This window comes from Cryptotermes secundus, unplaced genomic scaffold (genome assembly GCF_002891405.2).
Source record: "Cryptotermes secundus unplaced genomic scaffold, Csec_1.0 scaffold107, whole genome shotgun sequence".
Classification (NCBI taxonomy): Eukaryota; Metazoa; Arthropoda; class Insecta; order Blattodea; family Kalotermitidae; genus Cryptotermes; species Cryptotermes secundus.
In genome coordinates, this window is record NW_019733836.1 from 147,167 (window position 1) to 162,314 (window position 15,148).

Genomic DNA, 15,148 nt, shown 5'->3' on the forward strand with positions numbered 1-15,148 from the left:
CAACCCTTTCCACATGGCAGCACACTAAATGCAGCTCATTTTCATGGCTTAACGACGCTTTTTCGTTATCGACACTATGTAGCGTCGGATTGTAGGATGGATCGGCTTTTACGGGGAGTGACTTAGAAAAGAACGAAAACCTCGACTGGGTAGCCGATTTCACGACCGAGATTCGAACGGAGCGTTTCGCAAATACAATTCCAGTGGGTTGCGGCCATACTAACTTGTGCACTACTGTGTAGACCTGCAAACGACTTGCTTATTCGTATACACGGAGAAACAAATGCGAACAGTTACTCCCTGAAGAAGTTACGTCATTTAATGTGTCGTACTTTTGTTTACTATGTTTAAATGTTATAAAATTTGTGCTTTTATTTTTTATTGTTTATAGGACCGCCTCTGTGGTCTAGTGGTCAGAGTTCGTAGCTACAGATCCAGAGGTCCCGAGTTTGGTTCCCGGCGCTACCAGTTTCTCTGAGAAGTAGTGGGTCTGGAACGGAGTCCACTCAGCCTCATGAGGATAATTGAGGAGCTACTTGAATGGAAAAGTAGCGGCTTCGGTCTAGAAAACCGATATTAGCGGCCGTGGGAATTCGTTGCGCTTCTATCCAGTAAAAAAAGTAGGCACTAACTTCGCCCACAAGCGGCGGTCGCTCGGTCAGTATAGTTCGCTTGCGGACTAAAGCCACGAAGTTTTTTTTTAAATTTTATACGCATTGTAGGTAGAGTCCAAAATATTTACATATTTCCCATCAGCGGGGGGCTTTTTGTGGCTGCGTTAAGCGAATCCGCATTTAACTCAAAAGGTATAAAGTTCGCCCATCACGGATTTGCGTAACGCACCGATCCCAATAAATCCATTCCTTTCGTTGGACTATGATTTGCTTAGTTACAAAGTTCCTTATACATACATTTGTTACAAAGTTGTCTGTGTGCATGTACATGGGTGCTGCAGTTACACCTGCACACAGTCGTATTTTCTTTTTACCTGGCTTATTTAATTAGCAGTCAGCTCAGTGTTATCCAGCTGGGATCTGCAGAGGGCGATAGAGTCGACTTTAGCGTCTGCATATTGCAGGGCGCACACCATTGAAGTCAGGTCCCGAAAGTTCGTGTATGGGGTACCTCACTTATTACAGCGAAGGGATACGGGCTGGGCGACCGTGGAACTGAGGTTCTATTCTCGGCAGGGGCAAGAGATTTTTTTCTTCTTCACGGCGTTCACACCTCTTCCGGGGCCCACCCAGTCTCCTATCCAATGGGTGTCGTGGGGCTACCCTTGTTTCAGTAGAAGCGGCAGGGGTCTGCATACCTACCGGCTGCCTGGAGTGATGGTGACATCACTGAGTAAAAAAAAATATGTCCCTGTAACAGCCCGTGGAGAACCATAGGGTTGTGAGATGTTGAGGTTCGCACATTTTCTAGGCAATGGGCGGTAAGGTCAACCTTAAGCGCCGGTCGCTCTTTACTCCCAATAATATTCCTGGTATTCATTTCTGTTAGAAGCTGAGTCGACTCCAGGGCCATAGTGCGGCTGGAAGGATTCGGTAAATTGAAAAAAAAAAATCCAATGACCTCATCGGGATTCGATCCCGCGACCTACCGGCTTGTAGCATAGTGCTTCAACCAACTACACTGCCGCGTGCCCCCCGACATCACTGAGCTCTTAAGCTATAGACGTTAACTCTCTTATGGCAGGTGATCTGAACGCTAAACATCCGTTTTTGAATAGTGCAGTTTCAAACCCTTCAGGTGAAAAACTGTGACACTTATTTGATGTAAACCAATTCGCCATTTCAGCACCGCAATGCCCCACTCATTCCGCTGCTGGAAATGGTGACGTGCTGGATATTATATTCCACCAAAATATCAGAGTGTCAGATGTTATTGTTTCTGATATTCTAGACTCAGATCACCTACCAGTGGTATTCCACAGACTGGTGTCGGTTTCAAAGCCTCGCCTCCAATTTGATATCACCTAAGTTCGAAATTAACTCGGGGGTAGAAGTCGATAAAGCTGCATGCGACTTTACAGCCTCTGTTGCCCCTAGGTTGTCGATAAGTAAAGTTACACTTTCGGACATAGTCTAGATCGTTTGTTAAAACATAAGCAGAGGCTACGAAAATTGTGGCAAGAAGCCAGGGATCCAGCGTGTAAAACGGCAGTCAACTGAATCTGACTTTTGACTCGTAAAATGGCACTTGAACGGTGGGAAACAAAAATAGGCGACTGTGGGGTTACTCCTCAGGGTACATGGCCCATTGCGAAATCCCTCCTAAAGAGGGATGGACCAAGGGCACCAACTGCTATTCATGAACCTTTAGGCCAAAAATTTCTTCCGTTAGAGAAAGCCATTGCAATTGCTGACTGTTTGGCAAACCAATTCACACCACGTGACTTGTGTGACGAAAGCCATGAATGGCGGATGGAGGTTAGAGTCCAAGCTCTGCTCGAAGCTGTAGACAACAAACATCCTGAAAGATGTACAGAAAGTAATACATTCCCTGAAATTGAAAAAAGGCCCGCGGAATTGATGGCATTCGAAACGAATGCCTCAGGCACCTTCCAAGGAGACCACTGGTTCATCGTAACACACTTGATTAATAACTGCAACCGGCTACCACATTTTCCCAAGTCTTGGAAAGAAGCAAAAGTGATAACCTTACCAAACGAGGTCAGGACCCAAAATTTTCCCCAAATTTACGTCCAATTAGCCTACTGCCGACGACGGGAAAGCTATTTGAAAAGGCTACTTTAAAAATAGTCCAAATGCATGCTAAATGCAAGCCAGTTTAGAGTCCGTGCACGTCACAGCACAACATTGCAATGTATGAGGAATACGGACCACGTGACCCTTAATTTCAACAGTAAAATGTTTGCGGCTGTGGTATTCTTGGATATCGAAAAAACCTTTGATACAACGGCTTGCTATAAAAATTATCTAAATTGGAATTTTCAACTAGTTTGATTATGTATGTATGTATGTATGTATGTATGTATGAAGGGGTAGGCCTACTCGGCCCTTGCACTTAGACCTCAATGGTCCATTGTGCTTCCCCTTTTTTAATTATTTCCTCACCATCCCCGGATGAAGCGCAGGATTTTGGACGTGGGGGCATCGAAATAGTCACTTGGTTCCATAAAACCAGTTTGATTAAGTTTATTAGCTCATTCCTCTCGCAGTTTCGATGGAGGCGAAATGTCTACGCCAAGGGAAATGCAAGCAAGCAGGGATGCCACAAGGTTCTGTCTTTTCCCACACACTCTACAACTTGTTTGTATTAAATGATACTCCTAAACAGTCGGGGTTACTTTAGCTTTCTTTGCTGACGACACTTTTCTTATGCGACAGAACGCAAGGAGGGCTACGTTCTCAGAGAAGTCCAACGTGGCCTGAACTCAGTGGGGGCCTGGTGTGAGCGTTGTAACGTTAAAATTAATGAAGAGAAACCTCGGGCAATCTACTTCTTCATCGAATTGGACCATCTGAGTCTCTTCTTACATTACATGGATGGAAGATACGTATATTCCATTTGTAAATAGTGTAAATATCTCGGTGTAATCGTCGATAAGAGAATTACATGGAGACCACACATAGAAATGATCGAAGCGAAGGCCTTCAGAACATTTATTAGACTATATTCCCTATTCAAAGTGAGCTATTAAACGCTAATATTAAGCTGACCCTGCACAAAGCTCCCATTAGATCTGTAACGACTTAAGCTTGTCCCGCATGGGAATTTGCGGAAGACACCCATCCAATGAAATTGCAGCGCCTGCAAAAAAAGGCTCTCCGCACCACTGGCAATTTTCGAAGGCGCACACCGGTTCGCGATTTACACATGGCTTTCCACTTGCCGTAAGCGTATGACTGTATAACAGAATTATGCAGGCAATAAGCAGAAGTCTTTCTAAATCATGACAATGAAAATGTTCGCAATATCGGGCAAGGAGAAGTCCGATATAGAAAGTATAAGATGCTTAAACTTGTCTGCGGTCCAGAATACGACCATCCAAGTGACTAGACTGCCGTTGTAGTGGACGCTGCTAAAAATAGCCGCTGTACTGATCCCGAACTGACAGAGACCCAGTGTATATTGTACATGCGTTTATTAACATGTGTAACGTATAAAATGTAAATATATTTTACATTATGACAAATGACTTGTTACTTAAGACAGACCCGTCCTCTCGTCAGAGAGGGTGCCCCACAAAGACAAGACCGTGACTGTCAAGCAGTAATAATATCTAGTCGTGAGCCCCAGAACGGGCTCTACACCAAGACTGACTGACCGACTGACCGACTGACCCTCAGTAGCAGTGTGACTTTGACTTTGACTTTGACAGAATCATAGTACAGCTTCCTGAATACGGCTGGGCCGCTCGGAAGGAAATGTTGGACGCTTCTCCCGTCTAGTCGCATTGCGGACATCTTGGCTGCTAATGTAATCGACAGGTACATACATCACTTATCTCGTTACAAGTAAAACTTTCCAATACCATAGCAGATTGTGTTGTTGCGAAGCGATTTGGTCGAGTGCCGAGTGCTGAAAGCAGTTGGATGAGATTGCTGTTAGGCTGGAACACTCAGGCTCTTTCCACACGAGACCAGAGATTTTGAAGTTTAATGTTTTAAATTTCAAGTGTATTCTACGTGAAAAAGAATTTCAGTGCGTGAGTGTAAACTGTTTACGGAGGTTTCGGGAATGCTTGCTTAAGCGAGCAATGTGTTCGCCAGTAGGTTTCTCGGTTTTTGCTAGCAACCGGAATCTCCGCTGCCCGAACAGACGGAAAGTGTGTCCAACTCTTCCGCCCAAGCGGTTAAGAGATTTGCGTTCAATTCAAAGACAGCCTTACTCCATCAGTAACCCGCTGCATAGTTGAAGTTGGAGGCGCACCGGTGTGGGATCTGGGTGGTGTGATCCCTCGAAGTGAGAATGAGGAGTTCACGGGCTCTTCTCCATGACCTCTTTTTTTTTTGTTAAAAAAAAAAAGGGCATGACATTACGTATGGGGTAGAGTACGGGGGCTGAAATTATGTATTACAGGTTGGATTATTTGATGTTGCCATTTCGGCTTCATCACGTGACAGTTTTCGGGAATTTTCTGGAAGTAGGTAGAACAAGATTTTTGTACATATCTGTGGTTCCATTTTCATTGCTTTTAGCTCCGCATCATTGTAACCATCGTCGAAGTGAAACCTTTCTGTCGTGTTTTAGCCGGCTGTACTCCTGAACGGAACGGAAGTGGAATAAATAAAATGGCGTGGAATCACCTTGCAGTTCCCTTCATTAGCAAGAGCATGGTTCGGTATTGATTTGAGTCACTGCTGGTGCTATCAGCGTTTGTTCTGTGGATTGATTTGTAAATGTTGGCATGTACCGGTAAGGGCGCCGTCCTTACACAACCACCATATGGTGGTGCCTTAACAAGCAGTTACCTGCTAGTCTGGCCGATAGCGTTATGCTGTTTGGGTACAGTGCAGTCGCATTTTATGCGAATTTGAAAGAGTGCAACTTAAAAAATATTAATGAAGTCTCGCTTTGTGCGCGAAGTTTTAAATAGCGCGAATTACCCCCCCCCCCCAAAACATCGAACAACATCACACCAACATTTNAAATCGACAAGACTCACGTATGAGTTTCAGAACTGTGAGAAACTTGTCTTGGATTGTGCGCGGTCCCCAGGAACGCATCCTCGCATCAAATGTGACCGCACTGTATGCATGAACATGGTCGAGGAGTGATCGGGAGGCCTCGAAATTTAATAGGGAAGTGCAGTTCTTATATCATTATTTTATCCTGATTAATCATGAATGTATAAGGGGTGGGCCTTCTCGGCCCTTGCACCGCAACCTACAGTGGTCTATTGTGCTTCTGATTAATCAAGATGTGCAGAAGAAATCCTTTGAGGATACTTGTCTTCCGTCAGACATTAATGCGAGGAAGTCGGGCTGGCGGAATTACTGCGCGCGCGAGAGAGAACGAACTTGCATTGTCATCGACTTGTGCCAGGAGGAACTCCTTTATTTGTTTCGATCCTCATCAATTCACGATGAAGCAATTTTAATACCTTACTCAGGGTCCCTGCATGCGATGACCTTTTTTCATATGGCGTTGGGAGACTAAGCCAATTTGAATTTGGAGGTTCTAAACAAGAAGTTCGGAGAAAACGTTATGACAACCAATTTTCAGAAGCTTCTCCTGCATAGATTATATTCATATTTACTGTAACTGAGACAAAATAAACCTTGTTGTTAATAGTAAAATTGGATTTTGTATATGGCGGTGTGTTATATTCTAAGAGTACATTTATGTACTGTATTATCGAGGGATTGCGGGAAGGAATAAAGGAAGTAGTTAGTTAGTTATTAGAGAGGGTGGGTTTCCCCATGCACTTAGATCTGTAGTGGTCCATTGTGCTTCCCTCTATGATTTCTACCAGCCTCTATATCCTACCGGTATTGGTGCTTACCATGAGTCCCGCCCAGCCAGCGAGACCGGCTCTACTGGCTGAGAAGTATCTATAATGCTTCCCCCATCTACCGGAGGTATTAGTGACTGCTGTTGGGCGGCAAACGTCCGCAATTTTGCTCAGTGACCTCCTTTGGAGGTATGAGGTTCTTTTACGTGCCGTAAAGCTACGACACGGGACCCACGGCTTAAAGTCCCTCCCGGAGGACTTGTTCCCCGAATTTTTCCGCCCTTAAAATTTCGACGACCTCCGCCGGGTATTTGAACCCGCGTACTACGAGTCATGAGGTGGGAGCGTTACCTCTAGACTACGGAGGCCGCTAATAAAGGAAGTAAGAATGTGAGAACATTTTTGTTGTGCGTTACGTGATCCGCGCCGTGGAAGAAGCATACAAGCCAGTATGTTCGTCATTAATTTTACGTTGTTCACAAGCAGATGCTGGCAGGAAAGAGTTAAGTGTTGGCTTATGTTTTTAATTATGGTCGTGTGTATACAATTTTTCTTTTCCTCGTTAGAATATGTTGCATGTTTGACTCAACATTTCGTCATGATTCATGTTTCTGATGCAATACCCAGGACGGGACTTCCCCGATCCCTCTACTCGTAACTTGCCTCAATCGCGTACCATCAAAGTGGCCGCGAAGAGATTAGTCGGAAGCGTCCACATGTAGCAGCTATCAACGTAATACTATTCAACCGATAAGGGACTTATTTATTTTCGAAGTCTCCATGAGGTTCGTTACGATTCTTTATCTGAAGCTGGGGGCCATTCACATTAGTGGTGACTAGTGTGTAGTTACGTTTGTTTAGCGTTCTGTAGTCATGCCGAAAGTGAAAGTAAGTCAGAAAACTAAATTACAGATGTATCAGCGGGAATTCGAGGGAGAGATGATGATAAGTACGGATAATGAAATTCTTTATTGCCGAGCATGTGAGAAAACAGTTGGTTGTGAAAAACGCTTTCAGGTGCTTCAGCATTTGAACACTAATATACACAAAGAGAATATTAAAATTAAATCCACGAAAAGTGCTCCTGTTCAAAAATTGCTTAGTTAATTTTCTAATAATAGTTTTTCACAATTTTCCTTTGATTTATGCGAAGCCCTTTTAGCGGCAGATATTCCGCTGTGGAAACTAACCAATCCTACTCTGAGAAACTTCATACAGAAGTATACACCGTGCAAAGTGCCGGATGAATCTACTGTGCGCAAAAATTACGTGAAGCAGTGTTACGATCTTACAATTGAGGGCATTAGATATAAGATTCAAGATAATTTTGTGTGAATCGACGAAACACAAGATTGTGAGGGACGGTTTATTGCAAATTGTATAGTTGGATCACTTAATAAGAATGTACAATCTACCCCATATCTTCTTGCGGTAGAGCAATTTGAAACCACAGATAGCTCCGCAGTTTCCGAATTTGTTATCAATTCCATGAATTCACTATGGCCGAATGGCATTCAGTATGAGCGTGTATTGCTCTTTGTGACTGATGCCGCAAGTTATATGATGAAAGCCGGTACTGCTCTTAAAGTTATATTTCCAAATATGACACATTTGACTTGCCTTGCCCATGGGTTACACCGTGTTCGTGCAATTTTTCCGCTTGTTGACAAGTTGGTGTCTTCTATGAAGAAGGTATTTGTTAAAGCGCCATATAGAAAAGAAGCCTTTAAAGCAGTAGCACCGAGCGTTCCACTTCCTCCAGAAGAAATTTTAACGCTCTGGGGCACGTGGCTGTGTGGTGGAAGCTGTTAGGAATGTCGTGAATACATTTTATCCCAAAAGTGCAGCATCAATTCAAATTGACCAAGATATACTAAGAAACGCAGAACTAGAAACTAATCTTTCCTATATATCTGCTCACTTCTCTCATCTTCCATCCACCATTTCCTCACTGAAGGCAAGGAATAGCAATACTACTTTGTATCAGCGTTAAGTGTGTTCAAAACCACTGTTCCCAAATTGAATTCGTTTCCTGGAAGAACTGGTGAAGTAGCAAAGGGAAAAAAGTACACAGCATTCTTTAAAAAAAATCCAGGATATGAAGAAATTTGTGAAACTGAAGAAATTTTAGCCGGTAAACGTACTGAACTGCCAAGTAAAAAATCAGTAACAGTGGAGCAAATAGGGTCTTTTGTACATGCGCCTCTAAGTTCCTGTGAGGTGGAAAGAAGTGTTTCCCGCTATAAGGACATCTTACGAGATAATAGGAGGCGACTAACTATGGAAAACCTAAAACATTTAGTAATTGTGAACTGCAACAGAAGAGAAGTTGAAAGTTCGGAGAGCTAAATGTGAGTACCGTTGTTTTTTTTTAAATTTGTAATGAAATTTGTTGGCTTTGTTGCATGATTTATATTTAAGTATAGTTTTTTATTGCAAATGAATCATTCAGTGATTACATAAAATGAACTTAAATATTGATTTGTTAGTCTTAAAATAATGTAAAATTAATTTTAATATTTGATATAAATTTTTATGTGCATATTTTAATGCATATTTCGGAAGTTTTTATTGCATAAATGCATACATATTTAAGGGATTATTAGGACATAAAAATCCGGTCCCTAGTTATCACACTCTTCGGTTTTTAGTTGGTTATTTAACGGCGTTATCCTTGAGATTTTGTAGCGTTGAATGACAAATGAATTGTAAAGGATATGAAAAAAAGCGTTGTAGGCCTAATTGAGGTCCTGGAATTTTCCAGGAGCGACGGAGCAAAATCACGACCTCAGTGAGGATAGCTGTTGCCTAGGCTGAGATTCAAACCGAGCACCTGCCGAATACACAGGTCTAGAGCGTTACTGCGAGGCCAACCTGTTCAGTGACTCATGTTCAAATGACTTTCTGACTGGGAGGGACCTCAGGAATAAGAAAGATCCTGAGGTATTAATATGAAGTCACCTGGCACTCGGCATATCCGGTATACGAGTTCTGTTCGAACTGTCTTTACCTGTCAGTGACATTTGATGACAATTAGTGTCGTGACAGAAGGAACCCATATGCACATGGCATGTTGCACAGCGGTTCCGGCATTATGCTGAAGGTTTGGGAGCAACTCAGATTAGTTCTTGGGTAAGTTTTGAAATATGGGACAACAAAGAAAGCGAAATAACCTTGAGCCAGTCACAGACAACCTCTCGACATCAACGCAGAGAAGAAATGGGGCTTAATGTCGCCGCTGCCGGCATACAACTTTGACGTAGGCCACCACCGCTTCCTTTTTCCGCATTCTCCAGTTCGTTATTCATTAATTGACTTGCCCTCAGATCGTAACATAAATAAGTGTAGCGATTTGGCCGCGACACGTATTTTTATTTACTGCCAATAATAATACGCACAAAATTACAAGTGTTTCCACTGTGCTCCTTTGTGCACTTTATTCACCTTCCTGAGTTTAAGGAAATTATTCTCTGAAGAAGACCAGCTGTCATCTACTACCATGATGTTACGCCCAGTTCTGTGTTGTTGATTTTGCGTTTCTATTTTCTTTTATGTCAATCGACGTTCCTTTTTATGTAAGAGGAAGTGGTGACGTGTCCCACGCCTCAGCGTTTCTCGGAATGTGTTCGATGTGCAACTTCCGATAAGTAGCACCTACCACCCTGTTCATGTGTTGATGAGTTACTTCCGGGTGTCATGTCTCTCACGTCACGTGGTCGCCACAAGTCATGACGTACAGTTGGTATCATGGCACACAGGAATGCGAACTGGCGGTGTCCCTTGTTGAGTGCAGCAAGCGTAACTTTTTTGTGTGGTAATTAAGTGTGTGTTTGCTGCCTGCCTTTTTCTTGTGAATACCGAGGGAAAGGGGGGGGGGTAACCAGCAGTTCCGGTTTATGTAGAAGTACGAGTAGCACTGAACAGGATGGTGTATATACCCTGATTTGCACGGAAGTTGTTTTCATTGTCCTTGAAAGGAACGTAAGAAATCAGAGGCAGTTTTAACATACCTCATAAACAGTGTAGGCGGCAGATGAGTTTCGTTATCTTGGAGCAGGGATAATACAGTATTAGTAATAATAGAACAACCAGTAAAACAAGCTTTTGGCCTGTTTGTTATGGACTGTTGTTGCACTGCGGATTTCGACACATGCGTATTGCAGCACATTGCCACTTTACATGCATCAGTACCTTGGTGAAGGATTCTTTGGGAGTTTCTTTTTGTAATTCATGGATATGTTATTTCTAAAATTGCTGTTTTCATTTACAGTACGCTGTTCTGTTTAAAAGATATTACTATTCTAAATCTCGTACCAGTTTTAAATAAAGTAAAATAGGAGTATTAATTGTTAAAATTGTTTTTACAGTTGTAATGTTGGAAATGGCACATATACGTTGTAAAGGCAATAGTTTCATTTATCGCACAGAGACAAAGTTAATGACCTCGTCTGATTGTCTTATTTTGTTGTTTTCCCCCGCGACTTTCCGTGTTGAGGCATTAATGTTGACCGTTCCCATGTTCACAAGGGTTAGTGTCTTCAGGAACTGTATCTAATCACCTTTCCACTATGTACAGAGAGTTTTCTAACTTTATTGACCAGTTCACGACTCTGCGCTTCAGGGCGACCGGTGCGCCGCTTCCTGCGATGTGAATACGAATATCAGCATGCCTGATGGCCGATAACGCTTCGAATGAAGTGGGTGAATTGAATTGACCGCATTATGTTTCTCGGCGAGCAGTGCGGTTCATGCGTGGGAGCTTATGATTTGTCAACGGTTATCAGCTTCATTAGCCATTTGTTTTCGACGTAAATTCCGTGATGATGAAAGAGTTCCGAACAGACAAACAGTTCACAATTCGGTGAATAAACTTGGAACAACGGGACTCTTAATAGACAAGAAAGAAACACGTACGGGCCGAATGCTTACTGAGAAGTTAGATGATATAGAGGCCATACTTAGCACCGCCTTGACAACTTCAAACCCTACAAAGTGGCAGCGTTTACAAATATAGGGAAGAAAACCGGAATCATAACGAAACTATTTAATTGAAAATACATTGTAATTGAACACAGTAAAAACAATTTATCTGAAAATCAGACAATGACTAGTGTGATAGTCTCGACATTTGTGAGTTAAAATGTCAGGACTCCCCGCTAAAATACGGGGATTTTTAGTGTGTGGACCGGGTCCACGGCTTTGCGCTTCACGGAGGCCGGTGCGCCGCCGGCTGCGAGGCGCATACGAATTTTACCGATGAATCAGTATGCGTGACGGCCGATAGCATTCAGAATGAAGTAGTTAACAATTCACAGATCACAGGAGGTGTTGAAAAGGCTGTCCACACTACACGTGAATATTTTTTCGAAATTAATTGTGTCCCGGCCCTATGGGATCTAACTTCTCATTAAGTACTCGACGCTTATGTTTTTTTTTTTGTCTATTAAAAGTGCCGTTTTTCTAAGTTTATTCACCAAATTGTGAATTGTCTGGTGGGAACTCATCGCGAAATTTACGTAAAAATGTTCGCCTACACTTTTCTAGCAGATCCGTATTTCACATGTGTGACAGACCTAGAAATACACGCTGCTCTGAAGATACCACACCATGATGTACCACACTGCGCACTAACTTTAACTGAGAACAAATGGCGAATGGAACTGATAACTGCTACCTACTGCTGACAAATCACAGGCAAACTGCCACACTGCTCACCGTGTAACGTAATACCGTCAAGCAGTCCACAAGTTAGTTACTTCCCTTCATTCAAAACGTTATCGGCCGTTAGGCATGCTGCTTCATCGGCAAAATTCATATACGCCTCGCAGCCGGCGGCGCACTAGCCGTCATGAAGCGCAGAACCGTGGACCCTTGTACATTGGACAGGTGAGCACAATTCGATGAGGACAAATAATAACCCGAGAGATGCGTGTGACACATTCAAGACACACAATTTAAATACTACAAAATGAATGAACATAACGAAAAGTATTACGAATTATCCGTTACCAAGTCTTATTCTGCTTGTATGGTATGAGGGACGCACGCGGGTTTTCAACATTTCAGAGGAGCGTACTGCCTCCATCTTCAGGGTCGAAACTGCTTGCTGCTTGGTTCACTCTTCTACTCTGAAGATGGAGGCAGTATATTTCTTCGAAACGTCGGTAAACTGGTACCAGACTACACAGCGTCACATCCCAAACGATAGTTCTGTTGGTATGGCGATGTAAACAGTTGACGCCATAAACAAGTTATGTTTTGTCTGTCGTAATACTTTGCAAGGGATATACTCATATGCAGACCGCCAGGAGAGACGGATTCCGTTTGTGTAATATTGTGACCCTGAGACTTCAGTTTGGGCTCATATCCTGCATGCCGTGGGGTACCAACAGAAGAATGCCGATGTGAGATACTAATAGTGCAGTAGGCTTGAGGCGTATTCTCACAGCAGTGAGTATTTAAGATTACGGTTTTGTGAAATGTGACTCCATGTGGTTCTGTAGACGGTCTCGGAAGAACGTACTGCCTCGTCTTCATGTTTCGCCGTTAACTCCGAACACAGCAACGCGTCTCGCGCGTATCCGCCGCAGCAACTCTTATTCTGCCTGCGGTTTTGCCTCTTTCCATAAAGAGACGTTAAAGCCTCTCCTTGTTCAGTTAATTCTGAACAGTATTAGAGTCAATTTACCGACCACACAACATATTTTTATTACTATCACACTACATGTTTCGGCCAAAAGAGGTCATTCTCAGGTGTACGAACACAGTATAATTACACGCAATCACATTTGTCTTCTCACTTATTCGATCCTGTATCTTATTCAGGCCCACGCTCAATAATATATCAAGTTCCTTTCACAAAACACAAGTTAAAATATTATTAATATTAATTAATTAATTAATTTTATTAATATTAATATTGATTAAATACACAACAGGATGCAAGAAACAATTAAAGTTAGTTCTGAACATCATACGAATGAGATTTTATAATATGGGGTTTGTCTAAGGTCATTCTAACTAGCCTAATATGACCTTTTTCTTCCCCATCAGTTTTAATTCATCGTTGACAGATGATCATATCTTTTGACGCTCGTAACTTATACAACGAAATTCGTCAAATAATCCATAAAATAATGGGTGACCTGATCCTTAGACCACGTTTTAGTCCTCCCTCCTGTCAGAACAAGGATTTTGTAAGCCTCTGCAATAGAAGAGGCCTTTGTCGGAATCGAGCTGTAGCTTCAGAGAAGAAGGAACGCAAATGCAATCCGTTTTATTCTCATTACGCGATATCTAAAGTTACTTTCTTTATTTGTTCTTTACACACTGTGCACGAAATTACGTTGCCGTCTGTCCGCATGTTTCAACTCGAGAACTGTCGGATGGATTGGGATGACATTTGAAATTACATCGTTGGAGGGCTACCCGAAACTCGCACTTCCTGTTTCTTACAGTCAGTAACGCCAGTTTGACGGAAGTGCGAACACGAGAGGTGGAAGTGATCTTGACGTCAGCATGGTAACATCTTTGAAAAATACGCAACTTTTGTTAATGCATTCTTGTAAATTTTGAGACAACAAAATAAAGATTGCATCAATGTATATAGCTTTCAGTTTGATAGCAGTAACTAGTGAATCACTGCAGTTAAAAATAGGTAAAGCTATCCCTGTAACAGGCTGTGAAGGCCGCGTAGGGTTGTGAGACGTCGAGGGTCCCACATTATCTAGACAATCGGCTCACAGATGGCGGTAAGGTTGTCAGTTTTTAAGTCAGCATTTGTGAACATGGCGATGGTATGACTCTTTGGTGTTGTTTGAAGTTGCAGGCATTCTTCATATAGCCGGATTTGAGATTCTCACGTCGGTCTCATGGGTTGTAACGCCGTGTAGTTCGGAAAGAGCATATTGTTTCCGAGGAAAATCACTCCCATTTTCAGGGTTGACGATTAAGCGGTATACCAGAAGCAGCGACGTGCTCTTTCCGAACTATACGGCATGGCCCTACTCTTCTGCTTAATAGTGTTAACCGATTCAAGAAATCTGTTTGTAACAGCCAGGAGCATACAGAACGCATGTAGAAACTCTATTTCTATAGGGATTTCACCTTGTCATTTTTGTTTTTAGATGAACGCGATCCGTCCAAATGGCTGGCCTGCCTGAGTGAGGGCAGAGTGGGAACCAGTTCCACGGGAGAGGCCATGTGGCTGCTGGATCTCTCACAGCCAGCGCTGACCCATCAAGGTATTACTTCGCTGCTCCGGTTTCTTCAGCCTTGGAAGCAATTTCGTTACAGTGTTTTTTAAGGAACTCGGTGGAACTTTTTGGATGGCCCTAACAAGCCCTTTAGTATTACAAGGCGCACAGAGAAATGTGGACAAACATGTCATTCGAACAGTGTTTGAACCTGCGACCTTAGCACGCCCATTGCCCCAAACTGTTTGGGGTGTAAGTATGTATAGGGTGGCGATAGGGCTCATTACAGCTAACCCCTGTTCAACGCAGATTTGCAAAACAAACGAACAGTTATTTGTCGAACTCGGAAGATTTCGATATGCACGGTCTGCCGAACAGCTACCTACTTCATGCTGGTTTCTTGCTAGCCTTATTCTTCAGCCCCGAAGATGGGAGGCTACATGTTCCTTCGAAACGTTGGTTGACTTTCAAAAGACTACACTGCGGTAGCTCGGCTGAGACAGTATTCTACAAGCCGGAAGATCGCGGG

General features: G+C 42.9%; 1 protein-coding gene across 4 annotated transcripts in view; it reads left to right on the forward strand.

The window, feature by feature from the left end:
• Window positions 1-15,148, forward strand: part of LOC111868193 (E3 ubiquitin-protein ligase HECW2) — a 246,640-nt gene that overhangs the window by 71,310 nt on the left and 160,182 nt on the right. For all 4 annotated transcript variants that reach the window (XM_023858628.2, XM_033752954.1, XM_033752953.1 and 1 more), the window contains one exon: window positions 14,551-14,667. In XM_023858628.2, the coding sequence (XP_023714396.1) occupies window positions 14,551-14,667 (117 nt within the window). The remainder of the gene's footprint in view (window positions 1-14,550; window positions 14,668-15,148) is intronic.